Here is a 15,688-nt window from a genome sequence, read left to right on the forward strand (position 1 = left end):
AAGGGGGAGATTGTGTGTTGTCAGGAAGAGAAAGGTTTATGGGGGACAATTATAACTGAAGTTTTTTAAGTTCATATGGTTAACCATGGTTGTCCTTTTCATACATATTGTTAAAAATGTCAGAAGATATTTAATATGGGAGGTGGTCATCTTATCAGAGGGCTTTTTCCATGGTATAGTAGGAATATATATACAGGATGAAGCAACTATTTAGGGAATATTTTGTATTGTTTGTATATTGAGAGAGATACGAAATGACATATGCATGAGAGGATCTAGGTCATTGATAACAATGGCAACTGTCATCAATTGGATGAGTTTGAATTTTAATTTTAACTGAAGGTAGAAAACTTTAGTTGATACTTGAAATGATGTAATATTCTTGTCATACTGCATGTCGTAAGATGGAAGGAATACCTTTAGGGTTTTTCGACATTGTTTGAAGGTATAACCGTCCGCAGGAAGACATATGTATAATGGTTATGGTGTGGAGTTCACTTTTGTATGATTACAGTTTATATTAAAATTTTGTATGTAGTTTCGTTTTTAATAAAAAAAAAATTGACACAAATTTATTGAGCCATAAATTTAAATTATCTGAGACTAACTCGTGGCCTGTAATGACCAACATTTATCGTGCTCTGATCTGATTTATTCTAGGAATTACATATGAATTCATTTAAGTACTAGTTTTCTATTATTCACTTCTTGGGGAAACACTCAACTCCTGTCATACAGCGTACTGGTAATAGGTCACGTTTTGATCCATAAAGGAGCTCCAATTTCTCTGATCAAGAGTCCTTGCCAACATCAATGAACCCTTCCCCGTTGAAAGGACTAGTTAAAATAAAACAGCGTCAGACACGATATGGCATCACTGCTGGCTCAGGAAAAACATCCGAGATACATTTCTATGTAGAGTGGTGAGTGCTTAATAAAGAAAAAAAATAGTAATAGAAGCACTGCAGTTAACAAGAGCGGCAGCAGGTGTGGATAGGATCATTATCATATAACCTTTCCATCCTCTCTTGCATTTATTTATTTGTTAGATATAAAGTCTATTGACTGACTGCACGAGGGTCATAAACGTTGCACAGCACCAATACGCTAGTCAATGTTACTTTAACCCCTAAAAGGCAGATTAAAGCATTCTCATTGCACACAGATTTACACGTCTCTCAATTGTATATTCACCTTCCCCTTGTGTTTCCAGTCTTATAAATACATTCGTTGACAAAAACAAGCATTTTCTGTACCTAAATTACCACAACTTTCTCCATAATCGACCAGTTAAATCCTTCCTAAACTACCAAATCAATTCTGTCTTTCCAATTACAACCTTTTGATTTCCCCAGCCAAGAGCACCCTTATTCCCCAATGCGATAATAACACCCATAAAAACAGTCTTAATATACACGTTGTAAACAAGGCACGATTTAGTTTCTTCCACAGCATGTGTTGCCAAACACGAGTGTAGGGAGCACCAAGGCAAGTGCTCGTCAACACGATGCAAAAGTCATGAAAGACAGATACGCAATGGATGCAAAGGATCTGGCTGCTTCTGCTGCACTTCTTTCAGTGAGTACACGACTAAATATTTTCCATTACAAGTATACTAGGTGTTTTTAAGAATGACAAGGCATGCACATTCTATGATGCGGAATACAGAGGTAAAGCAATACAGAAATAGATAAATAGACAAATAGCTATATTTGGGAAAGCAAGACTTGTTTCGATAGGAGAGCGATCCGAGACAAGTAACCCTCGTATCACAACTCCAACCCCATGTACACCAACATATTCAAGACTAGCCGCTGTACTCCAAAACTCTCAGTAATCAGAGGGGCTGTAGATCAATATCCTAACAATGTAACAACTGTAGATTAACACTGAGACCAATCGATACTTGACAAGAGAGTTCTGTAATGTTTTGAGTACTTAATAAAAACCTTAAGATACAGACATTAGTGTCCATCTAAGGTTGGTCTCCCTATTTTAGTACTTAAACCAACTGACAATCAAAAATTCACATCAGTTAGTCTGCTATATCATGGAATATGGTAATCATGCTCTGCCATATTCCCTATTAAAAACTGTATCTTCAAATGGTTGAAATAGGATTACTTTAGCTTTTACATAAAAAGTAGATAGCCAAATTTAGTAAATAATAAAAGGTTCAGCATTAAAATGTTTCAAAGGTTTGTTTAACTTTCAGCTTCATACCCCCAATTTCTAAATGATCCAAAAGCCTATAAAGCTCAATTAAAAATCTAAGACTCCCTCCAAGCAGGACACACCAGCTTTGAAAGTTTGAAACCAATGTGAAAAGACATTCTTTGGTATGATTATTTAATAAAATTAGGAAACTGGAACCAACACAGCTCAAAACCAATCTGGACCTTCTTCAAATGAAACACCAACTTTAAAAATTTGAAGATGATCCAAACAAGCATTCTCTAGTTATCGCAATATCGCAATCTGCAAAATAAATATGGAAACCTTTCCGCCAGTAAAATATACCAGCATTAAATTTCTGATGGCAAACTGAATAGGTATTCTCCAGTTACCACACAGAATCCAATAGTTTTCCTTTTTGTGGTCAGATGTAATGACTTCTAAACTCAAAAGCCGTCGAGAAAGACATTCTTAGGTTACTTAACGAAAATTGTTAAAAGGATCAAAATTACCACCTACGCAGTGCAATAAGAATCTCAACCTTCCTGCACGATGATGAATCAAGTTTGAAAGCTTAACTACTACAAGTAGCCTCTCCGTGGGATACACAGTCATTGATAGAAAGGGTTAAATTACTATATGGAAACAAGTGCTTCGATCTGTACCACTCTTATTACTAAAATTAATTGCTACTAATATATTTCCATCCACTTAGTAATTAAATAATTTTAAAACAACTGTTTTCAAAATTATTACATTCTCGGGGGAGGGAGAGTGAGGGGATCACACAGCTCCAAGGAGAATCCGAGGCAATTATTTTTGATCCAGAGAGGAGGTCAATTTCTTGAATCAAGAGCCCATCCCCGGCATCAAAAACCTCCTTGGAAAAGTATGATATAATCCTTGGTAATTGGTACAAGCAAGCGGTTCAAAAAAAAAAAAAAGAGATTAAACACAAAGACCGAAATGTTGTTTAAATATGTGCTTTTTTTTTTGTTCGTGTCTTAAAACTTGACTGACGACCCATTTTTATACCAGTCTAATTGTATAGTTTTCTATAGTAATTTTTTTTTTCAGTCCGTGACACGGGTGACGCCGCAGCCAACGAAACAAACGAGGCAACGGCAAACGAGAATACTATTGTCAGAGGAAATGAAGAAAATGTAGAAGCCATTGTAGGAGAAGAAGAGGAGGAGGAAGCGGAGGAGGAGGAAGCGGGAGAGGAGGAAGAGCAGTAAAAAACTTGTATATACCCTCCCGCACACCCACCCATCCACACCAGGGGCATTTTTTTTCTCTAGGTTTGCAAATAAATTCTACCTGTTATGCATGTGAAGGAAAATTTTTCACATGCTATTCTCTTGGAGTTTTTAATACATTTCGTTGTTTTGGGTTTGTTGTCTTTGACGCAATAAAAAATTGAAGAAAATACACGAGTTTGTTTGTCTTTATTATAACAGTGCTAAAACCATAAGGGTCAGAGGAGACAGAAGCTCCAACTCATTGTCTCAAGAGTCTAGTACTACCATGAAAGCACGTCCCTTGAAGGGAGAAGTAATTGTATTATAGATCTTTTATTATTTTCAGACGAGAAACCTTTAAGAGGTAACGATAATCTTTTTTTCGTTTTTTATTTCGCTCTCTAGCTTCCATTCCCTGGATGTTGCAAGAGAGACAGAGGTGTACCCATCTTCTGAGATCATTTATTCCTATGATGACTCGAGTCTGAAACATGTTGAAAATGAGCTGATGTAGGTAACAGCTCTTAGCTTGTAAACAAAGTTAGGATCCTTTAAATTAACCTTGTACAACCCTTGTGTAGAGAGAGAGAGAGAGAGAGAGAGAGAGAGACAGACAGACTGACAGACAGACATAAAGACAGACAAAGGGAAAGGTGTAGTAGAGAAAGATCTGCACAGGAGGGGAATGAAGAATGGAAAATAAAAGAAAGGAATGCCTGCGGGCCACTGGACGGGGATACACCCCGTGAAGCAATTGCGAAAAAAGTCTAGTCTAGGTAGGCTTGCCATACGTCTCGTTTTGACCAGGATTGTTCCGAGGTCCTGGTCAGTTTGTCAATTTGTCCCGTAGACAAACATCGCAACAATAAAACTAATAAAAAAAAAAAACATAAATATGAAAAACGGAAATTTCAATAAATTTGCTACTGTGCATGCCTGCGCTTATAGTAGTATTTCGTTCTAAGTCGAGAAGAAAATGGGTTCATCTCCTTAATCAATTTACGGAGCAAAACGTATTTCTGCCTAACCTCAGCCAGGCGCTTCTGCTCCTGTTTAAATGTTACTCTCACTGATAATGTAATGATCTCAGGACTGAATCGACAGTAAAAAGACTAATGTACTGCAAAATAAACACTGATTTAAGATGCAGCGAGTTTTATGAGAAAAATAAACCAATACTAAGGAAGGTTCATTACTGTAAAAAACACGAACGGTTCTCCAAACAGTGATTCCATACTTTACGCTTTTTGTTCTTTTTAGTCTATTTGTTTCCATTAAAAAAAAATATACCTACTGTATATTTCATGTATGTGTTTTTTTTTTCAAAACCTTAAAAATGTCCCTGTTTGAGTCGAAGAAATTATGGTAAGCCTAAGCCTGGTAGATACATCAGAAGTGTCGACTACGTGATTCATTCGTTCGCTATGCCATTAGAGAAACTAAGGTCCCGTATTATCACAATATCAAAACAAGGGAAAGTAATAAGTATATATGAGGTCTATTTGCAGCACTGTATAATTCGATGGTTGAGGGTAGGGTGTTACGTGATAGTCTACACAACCTCTACAATCACATTATAATTAATTCTACTTGATATGTACACTGTTGTTGTGGCAGTATTGCTAGGAAATTATTTAAGATACAGTTTACAATTGAACTTTTCATATGCAGTCTACAATTGAACTTTTCATATGCAGTCTACAATTGAACTTTTCATATGCAGTCTATCTCTTTTTACCTGAAATAGTGTTGTACTCGCATGCTAGATAATTATGTTTGGAAATTAAAGTCATGTGCTGGAGGCTACTGCGAGGGACGGCCTTTCGTCTGCAAATAGGTTCCACTAAATTGTGAGGGTTGTGTGTCCAAGAAAAAGGCTGGTCCCCACTATGCCTATGAAGGGTTGTGTCCAAGAAAAAGGCTGGTCCCCACTATGCCTATGAGCCTGAGGAATGGAGACAATTAAGTTTCATCCGAGAAAGGGGAAACTAGCTCTAACTCATAGGATCAACAGCCAATTACTAGCATCAAAGCACCACCCTCTCATACGCCCTTGAAGGGTGATCCGCCTGATGAGGCATTTGTAAGTTGATGTGGAATTTGCATGTTCGGGAGAGACCAGCATGCGAGACGCTGGCAAGGTAAAAAATTAAGCAAGACATGACTATTTCTGGGGTTGTTTTCTATGTTTAATTCACTCGGGTAACAAAAATAATTCTCACTGCACTTTGAGCAATTAGGTTAAGATATTTGTTACTCTAGGACGTTAGAATGTATAAAATTGCACAGTAAAACATAAGCATAATAGGTTAAAATGTAATAAAGAAATTTACTTACCCTATTCAAAGTATAATAATAAAGCTTATATACATATGTAAAATTTTACATATACTGTATTACTCATAGTATAATAATATGCAATAAAAAGTTATCTTACTTACCTTTCTAATGCTTTATATACATATAATTTACCATACAAAATCAGAATTAGGTTAAGACACATTAATGTACTAAAGGATTATTTGTCACTATAGGACCTTTGAAATGTATAAAATTGTGAAGTAAAACATAAGCAAAATAATAATAGGTTAATATGCAATTAAAAAACATTTACTTACCATATTCAAAATATAATAATAAAGAATATATATACAAAATTTTACCTACCTTATTCATAGTATAATAATAATGTTTGATATGTAATAAAAAGTTGTTTTACTTACCTTATCCACGCCTATCTAATATTTAAATATAGATCGACACCATGCCCAGCCCTTCTAGGGCAGGGTAGGTGCCTGAGCCCGAGCCTTTAGCTCATAAGACTGTCATTTCCATTAGCCCCCTTGGGGCGGGGATGGCAGACCAGCGAGGCCTAGCTTGTGGCTAGGCCTGGGGACAGTTGGTCCCAAAGATGAGGAGGTACTTGTGCCTCCTCCCATGGGAGACTTAGGTCTCAGACACTCCCTAGAGGGAGCCAAGGCCGGGCCATCACTTGGAAAAGGCCCGGGCCGGGAGAATACCGGCTAATCTTTAATAATAATAATAAATTTAAATATAATTTACCATACAAACTCAGAAAAAAAACATCGAAGATACAAGATACAGAACGAAAAAAAATAAACACTGCAAGCAACTATTACTAAAAGGTGTTTGAAGAATTCAAAGGATTTGTTTTAAGTTAACTAACAATAGGATATAGCAAAAAGAACTTGATCATAAGCTTTGATCCACGAAGAGCCAAGGAGGGATAGACCTAGTGTGATCCAGTCACTTCCTGGTGTCCACACTTACGTTAACTATAATTTCTCTGGGCGCCTCTCCTACTATCTTTGCTCGAAAATTAAGCTTATGTCCTTAAGAAGGGTGTAAAATGACCTAACAAAAGAACAAACCACATACTTGTTAGATGATCTCTGCTTTTCTTCCTTCGAGTAGAACTGCTTGAAGTAATTCCGAAGCCTAGACTGCACGATGGAAGCTCCTCTAATCTCTCAGACTTCCACTGAAAATTACAAATAATTAAATATAACTCAATGTAGGTATGCCAATTAATATTTCGCATAATATATTTATTTATTTATGTTTTTGCAAATAGTACATTGAGATTATGTATTTATAATAATGGGTTGCAATGCAGAGAGCCTCTATTAGCCTAGGCATTTATGAAAATGTATTACTAGCTAAGGCACTTAATGTGGATACGACCATCTCGAACCACGAAATTTTGAAAACGTACATTACCAACGCTCCTGTTACTCTCACACAACAACATTGCTTCAAATACATTATTACAATGGTCAATTACAGGACTATGTATTGATGGTACTCACCCATATGTGGTTGCAGGAGTCGAGACATTGTTCCTGGCCCAGCATACTGATGTTAAATCTACATATAATCTTGAATAAGGTACTAGAGAAACATATAACCTAGAACATTGAGGAACTAGAGAAACAACCTTGAACAATAAGAGCTAGAGAAACCTTGAACAAGAAGAAACTAGAAAAACATATAACCTCGAAGAAGAATTATAATCAAAAGAAGCGCTAAACCGCAAGGGTTATACAGCCTTGAAGAAATTAATAGGTTAGGTAAGTTTTGCCAGGAAACAGAACAAGTGTTTCCTGACGCGGGTTTTAGCTATATGACCCGTCACTGGAGCTTTCGGTCATCTGATCGAGACCTTCCTCTGGCTTATCGGCCCACCCTTTAAATATTAAGGTTATGAATATAACCATTTATCAATTGGGTGATGAAAATGCTTTTCAAAACCGACAAGTTGAGAATAAGACATTTGTGCAGCAACTGGGGATCAACAGTTGAAAGGAAGATAAGAAGTATTAGGTAAGCGATTCCTCTGCCTGGAGGGACTGCTTACCTCATATTATTATCTTCCTTTATTCTTCTCTGCACTGGACTAAAGAAGCTACTGACTAGCGAAACGTTTCCTCTATAAAGATTCCTAGATGTTTTCATTTATTTACTGTATCAGAAACATATAACCAAACATATAACCTTGAATTATTAGGAATGGAAGAAACATAACCTTGAACAATATGGAACTGAAGAAATATATAACCTTGAATAAAGAACTGAAGAAATATATAACCTTGAACAATAAGGAACGGAAGAAACATAACTTTGAACGATAAGGAACTGAAGAAATATATACATAACCTTGGACAACAAGGAACTAAGGAAATATATACCACAATAGTGTAGCGCGTGGTGCTCCCGGCGCGGTGCTGACGGCATCACTGGCTGATCCTCGGAGTCACTTTCCCGCCACAAATTGCCTCGTTATTATTTACAATACATTTTTTGAAAGTTGTTCGGTTAACTGAATCAAATTATGAACATTAATTTGTTCAAAATGGCATAATCTAATATATCGTAATAATAACAGCAGTACATTAAAGAGCTTCACAAATGAAGCAATAACAAAAGTCGTCTTGATTTGTACTAGCCTATTCATAGTTGTGATCCCTTTGTTTATATAAATTATTCTTAATTTCTTTAATATTAGACGTAAGAAGCGTGTCTACGATTACTCATTAGCAATAAATTAATTAGTCATTGAAAATTTATTATTTCATTTGGAAGCGCTCAACTATAGGGGTCACGTCTTCTAGGAATTGCAGGTAATCAAGTTTGATCCAAGGAAGAGGAGGGTAGCTCCAATTCCATGAACCAAGAACCCTTCACATGCATCAGGGTACCCCACTTGAAGGGAATAACTCGTATAATTAAATAATTTGCCTTGTTTAATGTGCAGTGGTACTAGGCGAGTTACACACAAATAGTGTAAATATAACAATTTAAGAGTAAATAATACAATTTATGTATATATACCGGAAAATAAAGACAATATATTTTTTGTGAACAAATACCTCACAGGCCATGTATATACCGAGATGTGTGAATGTTTTACTTTATATACATTGAGAATTTACTTACAGGTGTACAAATGACATATAGCCTTGCTGACTCTTGTGGTCGATAGGCTTTAAACCTAACAAAACTCTGTGTATATATACTGAGATATATTTATCTATCAGTATTCTTGAATGTGAAGGCTTAGAACCAAAGAAACCAACTAAACGATGCAAATTCCTATAAAAAAAAAGACAAGTTAGCCACAGATCTAGGAATGATCTGACAGAAGTGTTTATAGCTCTCGTTTTTATTTGTTCCTAGATCTTCAATATACTGAAAGGCTTGTAGGTCAGTTGTAGTGACTTAAGCTCATAACAAAATTATTTAGGTTCGGTATTGGGGTGGGTGGAGACAATGAGCAACGCTCTTTACACGTCCTCACTGTTCACCAAGCAGAAAACAGTTAATAGAGTGTTATGGTACACATAATGGGGATAAGCCAGTCTCGTTTTAAAATGTGTTTTTTTGACGTTATGCTGAACTTTGATTTGCTAATGTTTCTTATGTTCTCCAAATAGTGTTTCATTTTAGGTTAGCTGAAGTTAATTTAGATTAGGTTAAGTTGGGTTAGGAAATGGAAATCTATAAATAAGCAAATTAGAAAAACAAGCCGCAATGCGTTTAAGAGCGAGATGGCCGACCAAAAGTAGCAAAGGTATATGTGAACGTTTGACTGTCTTGGTGTGAGACTGGGCTATGGGGGGTATGGAAGAGCTAGGCTGTTCATTAAGCTGAGAAAGGATAACAGCTCTTAAACATGTTAACTCGACGATGTGGCATATAGATTTGAAGGAAGTGGCTCGTGGCTGTCTGCTCAAACATGACACAGGTTACATCCTGGTACAAATGAAAACGTTGAGCAAGTTTCCTTACACCTGGAGAGAATAAGTACTGTTGTGTGACAGGTCGCATCCTGGCGAAGAGAGTCAAAAGAAATATGCCTACATGTGTGGGAAATCGAAGCTATCTTACACTGAGTAAGAAAACAAGTTATCAGGTGAGGACACACCATTTCCAGAGATGACGACTGCATAAATCAGTAACCGAATGTGACATAAGTGATAGGTTACAACAGGGGTTGGTACTGCATATTAATGAGCTAGGAAGGAGAATATCCAAACGTAGACACACTTGCAGGACATGTTAAAACCTGAGTTAACCTCCATCCCTTCAGCTATTTAAAATATTAAAAGGCTGCTGCCCTTTAGTGTCTCGACCAGCCGACCTGCGACCCAAACAGTAGTTTATAAGATAAGTTAATATTACTCCCAAAGGCAATAAGCTAGTATAGTAATTTCCAGTATTTTGTTTATTCATTTACTTATTAGTTAGGCCTTCTCGAATTGATAGTAAAACATAAATTCCCCGATGAAGCGTTGGGTCTTACATTTTAAGTTAAACTTACGTTCCAAGATCGAGCAGTTTCATAAGTGACATTCCAAATATTTACTAACTACTCCATATTAAAACCGTTGTGGAACATTTTATCCACCTCCCACAGACATTTTTTTGGTTATGCTAGGTAATTTACACTATGTATGATAATTATATTTATTTGTACTATCATAATTAGATTCCTGTACATTGAAAGTTTGAAGATATCAGATATCCAACTTGGGACGTCAGAAATTCATTAAGCCATTACGATTCAAATATTCAGTAGTCTCACTGTGAATTTCAATCATAGAGCTCCAGAATTGTTATATCCATAGAGAATGGAAGGTCCACCGGACTAACTGTAATGCAACTATCAGTCAAGTTACTGCTTGGTGTTACTCTTCATCTCATTCATAGGTTATATGAAATGAAGAAATAAATTGCGAAAAAAAATCCTAGTAAACATACACGTCACTTCTGCAGGTTTCCAGCATTATCTGTTTACGAGTAGCCTATAGCGACACAGGAAAAAATATTATACACACAATACTTTAGAAAAGTCTACTGTTTGGATTAATAAACCAGGAGTGTTAGATAATGTTTTGTTCGAATTTTTAACACCGGATGGTTTTCCACCCAGAATAACCCAAGAAAGTTAGTGCGTCATCGAGGATTGTCTGACTTATTTCTGTTGGGGTCCTTAAATCTTGTCAGCCAGGATGCGACCCACATCAGTCGACTAACACAGTAGGTGTAAGGAAACACTCCCAATTTTTCACCCTTGCCGGGGATCGAACCACGAACACTCGGTGTGTGAAGCGAGTTAATGACCCAGGATAACTATAGTGTGGCTTATTTCTATTGAAGTCCTCTTAAGTCCTTCCTTAGGATGCGACCCACAAAAGTCCACCGACTCGGAAAATAAGAGGCAGCAGGTGTTAGGATGTCTGCCCATTTGTAACGTCCCTCTCAGGATTACACCCGAGTTCGTTGGGTATATATCGAAAATACCCCTACCAATTCCTCATTTAACCTCTTTCCACTTTCCTGTCACTCTCATACTTAAAAAGAGCAATGTTACTAGCCTCCACCACTCTCCTCTTGGTCCTGGTCTAACTGAAAGTGGTACACCGGCGCTGAGTAGGCTCGGGCTGAAACGACGCAGGGTGTTAAAATTTGGTGACTGGGGGACAAGGAAATATGATATGAGTTAGAATACTGTCAGAAAGTAGTCAGGCAGAGGAACGATTTATTATTATAATCATGGGGGAGTGCTAAACCCGTAGGATTATACAGCGCTTGTGGGGGGGATGGAAGGTATTCAGGCTCAATTCAGGGAACTGAAGCACAAATCCAATTCCCTAGATCAAGAGCCCTTCACCACCGTCAAGAAACCTCCCTTGAGGGGGCAGAGGAACGATTCGGATGAGGAAGTGGTCAGGGCAATAATATGTGACCATTCGTGAGTAGTCAATTGTGGGGGCAGGAGCCTAACCATATGGGTAGGCGAAAAATTTAATTTTATTAACCTCAGAATATTAACAACCCAAAAAAATCAGTGTGATTTATTTTAGATGGTGCCCTTATGTCCTTTCCTAGAATGTGATTCAACTGTTGACTAACTCTCCACGAGGTTATATGCTCCCTGTTCTAGTTATTATCTTTGGTAGTGAGCAGGCTACATGCAGCCTTGTAGCGCATTACTACTTTACATGAAAATAAATGCTGGCGCCTAGGGGGTAAACAGTCTGTCTAGGGACATTTAAACTATTACCAATATAAACCGAATTAGGGCCAAGCTTGTTTCTTTAAAAAAAACATTATGTAAATAGCTAATATTTATATTAACAGGAAGGACACAAAAACTTAACATATAAAAAAATATACATTATATTAATAGTAAGATAACATATACAACATACAACCTACCCACTACATACAAAAATCACCAAACACCAGTACACCTTTACCAAGTACTCACATTAGCTCACTAGCACACTGCTACTAGTGGTTAAAATATTTATGAGCAAGGAGTCTCCATGACCCCCATCCCTCCCTTTTGCTGGTCTCTTAGCCTGCAGGCAAAACACTACAAGAGTACTCTCCCAAAACTTAACAGGCCTCTCCTCATACTAGGGCCTTACAGATAAACATATGAGCACCAAAACCATTAAAATAACCTATGGCCTAAACTTCAAAATCACCATCCCTACTCACGCAAACACCAAACCGTGATGTCTTATGACATCTTGCTCCAGCCGCTGCGCTTCTCATACTCACTCAAAAACACCTCTCCTGCTCCTGTCCTGTCCTGGCTACTCTGCAGGACTAATACGCGTCCGGTTTCAGAACAAATCCCTTAAACTGACATTATATATGGAGCGTTTTTTATACACATTTTCTACAATACCCTGCGTAATAGCCTCGTGTAGTCGATAGGCTTTAAACCTTTTTAATTAACTAACTCCTTGGTATATATCTACTGTGAAGTGCAAAAAAAAAGGCAGAAATTCAAGATTTGCTCTTATGCCCCTATCATGTGCTTTTAACATCCTATGGAGAGGAAGCAATGATGAGAAATTTCAATTACTCCGATATGGAAAACGTGAGGAGATTAAAACTATATCGGAGTATAAAACAAATTCCAACCATCCAATAGAACGGGAAACTAATGTAAAAGACCTGGGAGTGATAATGTCAGAGGATCTCACCGTCAAAGACCACAACTTTGTATCAATCGCATCTGCTAGAAAAATGACAGGATGGATAATGAGAACCTTCAAAACTAGGGATGCCAAGACCATGATGACACTCTTTAGGTCGTTTGTTCTATCTAGGCTGGAATATTGCTGCACGCTGACAGCACCTTTCAAGGCAGATGAAACTGCTGACCTAGAAAATGTACAGAGAACTTACACGGCACACGTAACTGCGATAAAACTCCTCAATTACTGGGAACGCGTGAAGTTCCTCAACCTGTACTCCCTAGAACACAGGCGGAAGAGATATATGATTATATACACTTGGAAAATCCTAGAGGGATTAGTACCAATCTTGCACACGAAAATCACTCCCTATGAAAGCAAAAGACTCGGCAAACGATGCAACATACCCCCAATGAAAAGCAGGGGCGCCACTAGCACGATAAAAGACAGCACAGTAAGTGTGAGGGACCTAAGACTGTTCAACTGCCTCTCAGCATACATAAGGGGGATTACCAATAGACCCCTGGCTGTCTTCAAGAAGGCGCTGGACAGGCACCTAAAGACAGCAGTTGACCAGCCGGGCTGTGGTTCGTACGTCGAGTTGCGTGCGGCCAGCAATAACAGCCTGGTTGAGCAGGCCCTGGTCCACCATGAAGCCTGGTCACAGACCAGGCCGCGGGGGCGTTGACCCCCGAAACCCTCTCCAGGTATACCCCAGGTATGTCTTGTTCCGCCTGGAATTGAACCCTAGTTCTTTCAGGTACGAGTCGAACGTACCCGGAGACCTAACAGGACCTAAAAATAATAGAGGATCAATCCAACAAACCAAAATAATAACCAACAATAAGTATCATCCCTCTGCACTACCGACGGGCGCCATTATATTGACTTGACACACCCAAGTGACCATCCGCCCCTTCAATTTAAGCCATCTGAAAACGATAATCACAAATAAATAAACGTTATTTCACTAAGGTGAGGTATGAAACGAGGATAAGCCTACAAAAACAAATATAGCTTATTTCTTTTTGGATCCTTCCCTAGGATGTGATCCACCACCCAAACCTATTTACTCATAGGTTAATAAAGGCATCAAATGTAAGGAGACATGTCCATAAGAACTCATAACATGTTTGCGAGTGCGAGATTTTTTACAGGCATCACTTTCATATTCAAACGACTTTACGAAGTACCTATCCGGATGTTACAATATGATCACAGAATGTTGGCCACTTGGAAAAAGGTTGCCACAAATTTCCTCGAAGAATTGACTTCCCGACTCATCGAAACTGGTAGAATTGCCAAAGTGGTCTCCCAGAACTTCACTAGAGCCATCCCGAGGAGAATCGCTTGCCGTCTCATTGATTCTCGCTGGGCCTTAGAGGGCGGGGGCTTGATAATATCAACATTGTAATTTAAGTGTTCATACACTATAAATATGTGTGTTATGTAATCAAGAAAATTATAATTAAATAAATTATAGATGACCTCAGAGAACAACCTTAAATATACACAAATAACCCGCACATAGGAAAGAGAAACTTACGACAACGTTTCGGTCCTATTTGGACTATTTACAAAGTCATACTACCACAAGAGAGTGAGGGAGCCAGTATATATTATGTAACTGAATGCAGAAGGTCAGTTAGTATGTACAGTACAAAAGAAGAAATTCTCTACCATGCCAAGAACCATAATTATAGTAACTGGGAACCTGCTTCCATTACGTGTACGAGCATAAAATCCTCGAGACCTCTAGGGTTGAACAATTGACTCAATTTCACCATCTAACAAGGTCAATGGAAGATTGATGCAGTAACTAGGCTTCCTCTGAAGTTTTTTTTTTCATGCAACTAACGTGTTTCCTTTCAGTGACATTCTTCCTCCAACAGACAGCTCTTGGACCTTACATACTTCAAGTGACTTTGGTCAGGTAGCCTGTGTATATATTCTGCCTCCCGTGCTTGAAAAAAAAGTTCATTTGTATATAAAAACATGAAGTTCTTCTTTTACAGTTTGATTAATTTTCCCCTAGCCATTAACAGAAAAGTTATCAGGCACATGCTTAACTTGTTTGGCAAAACGAGATTTGGATCTAAATGGCTTGCTGCTGAATATTGGACTCTAAATAGCATATTTGCCGGATGAGAGAAGTCAAAAAGTCTGACTTTAAAAATACGACGTACATATACCTATACAAAAATTAAATAGTTAAAATGATTATGTATTCTCAACTTTTCTTCACCTGGATTCAATTGTCTTCCTTTCAACCATGTGAACTTACATCGTCTTCCTGTACCTTATACATCCCGTCGAAGGTTAGAGAAGGATAAATATAATTTTATTATGTGTTGTATAGACAACTGCCTTTAGTTTATTTAATAAGTAAAATATCACGAGAAGGCACTTGAGGAAGTTTATATAGCGAAGAATAAAGCTCACATTACTTGCATGAAACAATTCACAAGTAACCTCTATATCAGAGAGGAGACTTAGACGATGTTTCAGTCCATCCTGGACTTGATAATGGCTTAAGATGAACAGAAACATCGTCTGAAGTTTACCCTCGGTCTGTCAGTTATATCCGATAATTATTATATTCGAGAATATGCGCCAAATTCGCATGGGTCAAGAAATTATATACGTTACTGCATGAGAAGTTTTATTCGCATGCACGTCCACTCTGGATGCTGCAGAATACCTGAGTCAAGTAAACCAATCGCAAGAATTAAAATTGGTTCCTCAGGTTCTCTG

General features: G+C 37.8%; 2 protein-coding genes across 2 annotated transcripts in view; one reads left to right on the top strand and one right to left on the bottom strand.

Moving 5' to 3' along the window:
• Positions 1 to 3,604, top strand: part of LOC128699307 (uncharacterized) — a 13,829-nt gene extending 10,225 nt beyond the window's left edge. Inside the window, exons 4-5 of the mRNA XM_070098255.1 lie at positions 1,441 to 1,578; positions 3,253 to 3,604. Of these exons, the coding sequence (XP_069954356.1) occupies positions 1,441 to 1,578; positions 3,253 to 3,413 (299 nt within the window). The 3' untranslated portion in view covers positions 3,414 to 3,604. The remainder of the gene's footprint in view (positions 1 to 1,440; positions 1,579 to 3,252) is intronic.
• LOC138854516 (uncharacterized) overlaps positions 1 to 8,818 on the bottom strand; it is a 484,295-nt gene extending 475,477 nt beyond the window's left edge. Inside the window, exons 1-3 of the mRNA XM_070098286.1 lie at positions 8,807 to 8,818; positions 8,126 to 8,161; positions 6,816 to 6,918 (exon numbers count right to left, since the gene is read on the bottom strand). Of these exons, the coding sequence (XP_069954387.1) occupies positions 6,816 to 6,918; positions 8,126 to 8,161; positions 8,807 to 8,818 (151 nt within the window). The remainder of the gene's footprint in view (positions 1 to 6,815; positions 6,919 to 8,125; positions 8,162 to 8,806) is intronic.
• Positions 8,819 to 15,688: the final 6,870 nt, after the last annotated feature.

This window comes from Cherax quadricarinatus, chromosome 61 (genome assembly GCF_038502225.1).
Source record: "Cherax quadricarinatus isolate ZL_2023a chromosome 61, ASM3850222v1, whole genome shotgun sequence".
Classification (NCBI taxonomy): Eukaryota; Metazoa; Arthropoda; class Malacostraca; order Decapoda; family Parastacidae; genus Cherax; species Cherax quadricarinatus.